Source organism: Mercenaria mercenaria, chromosome 4 (assembly GCF_021730395.1).
Source record: "Mercenaria mercenaria strain notata chromosome 4, MADL_Memer_1, whole genome shotgun sequence".
NCBI classification, from domain to species: Eukaryota; Metazoa; Mollusca; class Bivalvia; order Venerida; family Veneridae; genus Mercenaria; species Mercenaria mercenaria.
The window spans coordinates 5,746,211-5,753,282 of record NC_069364.1 but is presented as its reverse complement, the minus strand read 5'-3'; the positions used below and the strand labels follow the sequence as shown (position 1 = coordinate 5,753,282).

At 35.2% G+C, this 7,072-nt stretch overlaps 1 protein-coding gene across 2 annotated transcripts; it reads right to left on the bottom strand.

Annotated features, from left to right (window-relative positions):
• Positions 1 to 3,150: 3,150 nt before the first annotated feature.
• Positions 3,151 to 6,730, bottom strand: LOC123553177 (uncharacterized). Of its 2 annotated transcripts, none has more exons than XM_045342921.2 (3): positions 6,045 to 6,730; positions 4,522 to 4,793; positions 3,151 to 4,250 (listed from the first exon to the last, which is right to left on the bottom strand). In XM_045342921.2, the coding sequence occupies exons 2-3, from the start codon at positions 4,523 to 4,525 to the stop codon at positions 3,421 to 3,423; spliced, it is 834 nt and encodes a 277-aa protein (XP_045198856.2). In that variant the 5' UTR covers positions 4,526 to 4,793; positions 6,045 to 6,730; the 3' UTR covers positions 3,151 to 3,420. The 2 variants fall into 2 exon arrangements, with proteins under 2 accessions (XP_045198856.2, XP_045198857.2); XM_045342922.2 differs by lacking the exon at positions 6,045 to 6,730 and adding an exon at positions 5,720 to 5,952.
• Positions 6,731 to 7,072: the final 342 nt, after the last annotated feature.

Below are 7,072 nucleotides of genomic sequence, written 5' to 3'. Positions count from 1 at the left end.
ACACAAGGTTTTTCATTGATTAAACCTAGTGACCTAGTTTTTTACCCCAGATGGCCCATATTCGAACTTGACCTAGATTTTATCAAGGCAATCATTCCGACCAAATTTCATGAAGATCAATTGAACAAGAGGGCCAAGATGGCCCTAGGTCGTTCACCTGAGAAACACACCATAACACATTATAACAGTGTAAACATGTTTGACCTAGTGATTTCATGGAAAAATATATTCTGACCAATTATCATTAAAATTGGAGCAAAAATATTGAGTATAAATAAGTATTTTCTTTTATTTGATCTAGTGACCTAGTTTTTGAACCCAGATGACCCATATTTGAACTTGACCTAGATTTCATCAAAGCTATCATTCTGACCAAATTTCATGAAGATAAGTTGAAAAATACAGCCTCTATCGCATACACAAAGTTTTTCTTTGGTTTGACCTAGTGACCTGCTTTTTGATCTTAGATGACCCACATTCGAATATGACCTAGATTTCATCAAGATAATCATTCTGGCTTAATTTCAGGAAGATCAGTTGGAAAATATAGCCTCTATCGCATATAAAAGCTTTTCATTTGATTTGACCTAGTGACCTACTCTTTGACCCCAGAAGCCCCATATTCGAAACTGACCTAGATTTTATCAAGACAATTATTCTGACCAAATTTCATGAAGACCAATTGAAAAATACAGCCTCTATCACGTACACAAGGTTTTTCTTTGATTTGACCTAGTGACCTAGTTTTTGATTCCAGACTACCCATATTGGAATCTGACCTACATTTCATCAAGGCAACCACTCAGACAAAATTTCATGAAGATCAGTTGATTTTTTTTGCCTTTATCGCATAGACAAAGTTTTTCTTTGATTTGACATAGTGACCTAGTTTTTGACCCCAGATGACCCATTTTCAAACTCGGCCTAGATTTCATCAAGTTATCATTCTCACCAATATTCATGAAGATCAATTGAAAAATACAGCCTCTATCGCATACACAAGGTTTTTCACTGATTTGACCTAGTGACCTAGTTTTTGACCCGAGATGACCCTTTTTCGAACTTGGCCTAGATTTCACCAAGGCAATCATTCTGACCAATATTCATGAAGATCAATTAAAAAATACAGCCTCTATCGCATACACAAGGTTTTTCTTTGATTTGACCTAGTGACCTAGTTTTTGACCCGAGATGACCCATGTTCGAACTCGGCCTAGATTTTATCAAGGCAATCATTCTGACCAACATTCATGAAGATCAATTGAAAAATACAGCCTCTATCGCATACACAAGGTTTTTCATTGATTTGACCTAGTGACCTAGTTTTTGACCCGAGATAACCCTTTTTCGAACTTGGCCTAGATTCAATCAAGGAAATCATTCTGACCAATATTCATGAACATCAATTGAAAAATACAGCCTCTATCGCATACACAAGGTTTTTCTTTGATTTGACCTAGTGACCTAGTTTTTGATCCGAGATGACCCATTTTCAAGGTTGCGGAGATTTCATCAAGGCAATCATTCTGACCAATATTCATGAAGATCAATTGAAAAATACAGCCTCTATCGCATACACAAGGTTTTTCTTTGATTTGACCGAGTGACCTAGTTTTTGACCCGAGATGACCCATTTTCGAGCTCGGTCTAGATTTCATCAAGGCAATCATTGTGACCAATATTCATGAAGATCAATTGAAAAATACAGCCTCTATCGCATACACAAGGTTTTTCTTTGATTTGACCTAGTGACCTAGTTTTTGACCCCAGATGACCCATTTTCAAATTCGGCCTAGATTTCATCAAGTTAATCATTCTGACTAATATTCATGAAGATCAATTGAAAAATACAGCCTCTATCACAAGGTTTTTCCTAGATTTGACCTAGTGACCTAGTTTTTGACCTCAGATGACCCATTTTCGAACTCGGCCTAGATTTTATCAAGATAATCATTCTGACCAATATGCATGAAGATCAGTTGAAAAATACAGCCCCTATCGCATACACAAGGTTTTTCTGGGTTTGACCTAGTGACCTAGTTTTTGACCCATTTTCAAACTCGGCCTAGATTTCATCAAGGTTATCATTCTGACAAAATTTCATGAAGATCAGTTGAAAAATACAGCCTCTATCGCATACACAATCTAAATGTTGACAGACAACAGACAGACGACAGACGACGGACGCCGGACATCGAGCGATCAGAAAAACTCACCTGAGCATTGCTCACAACAGAAACAAAAACAACAAAACACCGTATATGAGTATATGCCACCAAAGAACCGTTTGTTTTATATAAAGATGGCATAGACAATATGCTATCATTTTAGCCAAATTAAATAAACAATTTAGTTGGTGAGTTTAAATCAATCTCTGATGATAAAAGATTTGTGCATAGCGTACCTTTGATTGAGTACTTGCACTTATTACACCAAAACGAAACAGAACCGAAAAAAAACTACAATTTATACAATTGCTAGTATACGCCGGAAATGAAATTAAAACCCGGTCGAAACAATTTTTTGTTTGTTTAGTCACACCGATACAATTATGTTATATGGCAACTTTCCAGCTTTCAAAGGTGGAGGTCACAGGTGTCCCTCCGAGCATTATCTCTTAACGGGTGGATACCTGAGTAGAACCAACCAGGCAGCTGGATGGCTTCCTTACATGAAAGAATTCTACGCCCAAAGCGAACCAACAGCCGTGAGCGACAAGTGATTTGAAGTCAGCGACATTAACCAAACGGCCAGCAATCGAAACAAAAACCGAAACGAAAATGTGCAGGACATGAATTCCTAGTTTGATGACCGAATTTCATCTGATAAAAAAAGATGAACATGTAACTTTTTCCACAAATTCGTTGAAGTTTTCCTAACCTTGTGTCAAAAATTCGCTCAGGGTCCTCACGCAGTTCCACAAAAAGTGGTTGAGTATTTTGCAAAGTCGTTCCTCTGTTTTTTTTTTTAATCACAAGTACCCATTACACACCCCGACGGCGACTTCGGTGCCTTGGTATGACCACATATCCAAGAAATAACATAGCATTATCATCCATATTAAGGTCATGCTATGCTTCTACACAGTTTCACACAGAAATTCGGATAAAAATTAATATATATATATATATATATATATATAATATATAAATTAATATATATATAGCGTCTGATTCTGAAACGACAAAAACGACTTCGCCTTCGGTTCGGTTTTGTTTCGATTCGAATCTATGTTAACAGACGAATTTCTATATGAAGTGTACAAGGCTGCTACATGATAACAATTTTGAATAAATAATGTAAACCTAGAAATAGACTATGAAGAGCATTTCGGAATGAAAGAACATGATAAATAACTAGTTAAAGCATGAGCATATAGCGTTAAGCCTTCGTCCGTTTTTTTTCAGCAGCAAATGTTAATTAAAAGAATGAACTTCTGTAATGCACTTTGTCAAGGTCATTGCTGTTAAGAAGTTTATCTTCAATCTGAAGAGAAAAGTTTTTGTTTCTCTTTTCTATGCAAGATTTACAGTATCTTTCCCCTAAAACATCACAGTGTTGACGTTTGAGGACCGCACGTTTCGCAGAACTATTTGAAGTATTACACGTTGGCGTAGATGCATTACGTAACTGCCACGTTTGGTTGAACACATCATTTGCATACTGCTTTTGGCATTCTCTGCACGTGAAACATTGGCTATAGACGTTAGGGATGTACAGCTCGTCTCTTGTAAAACGTTCGCGTGGACCTGTTCTTTTGTGTTGTTCGACAATATATTTCTTTTCACTAAGTTTACTTGAGTCAGGTACATCGTCCTTGACCCGTTCAGAGGTTTCAATCGGTGGAAGGACCACAGTGTTTTCATGCACCAGTCGACTATACCACCGGTGAAATTTCGGACGATATAACCCTATAACTTCCTCACTAGAAGAATGTGGACTTTTCTTTTGAAAGGGAAGAAAATTATTCCCAAGACTTGGAATTTTCCACAAATTTCTTTTCAAGTTGAATTTATCGTTATGCTTTTTGTTGTACTCGTACAAGTTCTTGAACTTTGGGCACTTAACAGTGTGCAAGCTCTCAGTTCTCGGAGAGATTTCTTTCCTTTCAGGAATAAACGGAGTCCAAATGTCATTTTCATACGCGCGCTTCGCCGGAAGTGTGCTGCCCAGCTGTACTACTGTAGGAAGTACTTCTTTTTTATTTTCGAATTTCCTACCTAGGTCTTGCCGAGTGCGCAAGTACATACCTTAAAACAAACGAAAACAAAACAAAATTAAAAAAGCAGAATTATAATTATGTCACTTAAGTAATTTAATTCTGAAGAATTATTAATTACATATTACTTAACTAGGAAAACATCCAAAGATGGCAAAGAAATGTAACTTCCGTCTGGGAAAGAACCTTCAAACGCAGCAGATGTAAATTACGTGTTATAAAAATTTTAAGTTTAATACAAAATATATGTAAACTAGTAAATGCACTGTCAACACTAAGTGCACAAACTGAATGATACCTACTCATATTTCATATTTTTTCTACGCTGTCAGCAGTAACCTTTTTACGCAGTCAGGAGTAACCACCCTACGTTGTCAGGAGTAACCACTCTACGCTGTCAGGAATAATCTTTCTGTGCTGTCTGGAGTAACCAACCTACGCTGTCTGGAGTAACCACCCTACGCTGTCTGGAGTAATCTTCAGAACTTTCCCCGCTGTCAGGAGTAACTATCTACCCTCTCTCCACTGTCAGCAGTTCAATGAAAGTGTGTCTGATTTTATATGATTTGTCAATCTAAAATAAACATAAAAATACTAAAATTACTAGAAATGGTCAATAGGCATATTTCATACAGTATCTTATTTGAACTAAAGACTATCAGATTCATGTCCTAGAATATATACTAACGTTCTGTAAACCCCGAAATACTGAAGACCTGTTTCAGACCTTTGTTTACATGTTAGGTATAACAGAGTTACTGCTCTACTGCTAACTTCACGCTGGTTAACAGAACAGTATTGACTGTAAGCAAACAGTAACCACATTGTAAAAGGAAAATTAAACCCATGGAATCGACAACAGTTTTCTTTTAAATTGCATTCCGACAAATTGCTTTGCCTTCACATGAACAAGAAGTCAATTAAAGCATAATTCTAATATATGTACAATTCATATATATGTATCACAACCAAACAGCTTTTTGTGACGAAATACCACCAACCTGCTACACCGCTATTGCGCACGGCAAACTGAATCTAGGCCATGCTAAAATGTCCTATGTACATGTGAATAAAATATTTCTATACTCTAACACAGCAACACTATTATTGTGACAGTAGATCTATGTCTACAAAAATTGTTCGGAATTTGAATCTGTCAAATTTTCTAATCAACATTCTATCCGGAAATGTGACTCTTTCCTGTATTTTCTTTGTTGACTAAACTGAAACTGTTTTTGTTTTTATTTTTTTTTTATTTTATTTGACTAAGACATGTTTCAATAAAATAACAGTTCTTTAGAAGTTTAATGAACATGTTTTACTCCTATAAAACTCCACATTCTTAGTATGATTGAACTGTGTTAATTTTTATAGTGAACCTAAGCCTTAACTCACTGGGGCGACATTTGGAAAACAATGCGGGTCGTGTTTTAATCAACAAAATTACATTGATAATATGAAATATAGTTAGTAAAATGTAAAATTTATGCTGATACTTACGTAACTTAGAAAATCCTTTACATTACAGACACCTACATGGTGTTTTTTATCATAAATGTCTTCAAACAGTAAACTGAAGTGCGGATAACAGCGAATATTGAATTAAATATGTGTTCTATGATAATTACTTTAAACTATTTGGAACAATCAGTACTATTTTTTATAAGTGGACTGTACTGTTTTTGTAGTCAATTGACGCGCATGGTTTTGATCTATGAAATGAACCGCTTTCTCTAATCGGTATGATCTTTTTATTCATAATAAGCCAAGAGCGACTTCTAAAAGGATAATCTTAAATAGTTAAATACAATGTTATACAATTTACCTTCATATATGCCTTTAATCCATTTTTAAGATCCGTTTTAACAAAGCCGTTTCAAATATCACCTAGCATTATGTCATCACGCAATTTCTTAAATAAGTATATTTGTATTTATATTGCCAAAGTATGCTATATAGGAAACATAAAACTTGCACCTAGCTTGACTAAACTAATGTTTACTGAACCTGTACACATCTATCAATATCAAGATATGTAATTCAATTTCAATTTATCCTGATCTTGGTATTTCAAATCGCTAATACATTATCTCAAGTTTGTGCTTATTTACGAATTAATTTTATTTCAACGACCAAAGCGAAGTCGGTGCCCGGTAATTTTAAATATCTTTGTAATACTTTAAAAATGTTTGAAACTGTCGCATAATTCAGTATTGATTAAAGTTTTACTCTAACCAATGCAACAAGAAATTCCTCTATGGTTGCTTTTGTTAAACATTAAAAAAACGACTAGCTTTACGGAAATTTATATTGATTAAGTAATCTAATATGTCAATAATAAGTCTTTAAATTAAACAGCCAGCGTTTTTTCCTTTAAACGAATAATTACCCTATCGATACACGATCATTAATTTGACAAATTCTTTTTTCACGAGTGTCAAATAAAAGCTTTAGTCCGATTACTATTGATAAACCGCTGTCGTTTTTTCTCAATATTTACATTTTAATTCAAACACTGTATTCACTTGACACTAAACACCCTCAAAACTGTTCAATATTAAATCACACACGCAGACTGATGGATTAAAGCTGTTACTAAATTATAAAATACCAGTGGATTAACGTTTTGGTTCAATTTGAAACGTTTTAAGTATCAATGGCTAAACCATAGATGTTAGAACAGTATTAAATTGTTCCTGTGTTTAACGTCTTAGGTCATATGGAGAATTTCCAGCCCCTCCGTGCATTATTTCATCACGGGTACCTGAGAAGAACCACCGAGCTTCCGTAAGCCAACTGGATGGCTTGCTCACATGAAAAATTCATTGCCCCGAGTGAGGCTCGAACCCACAT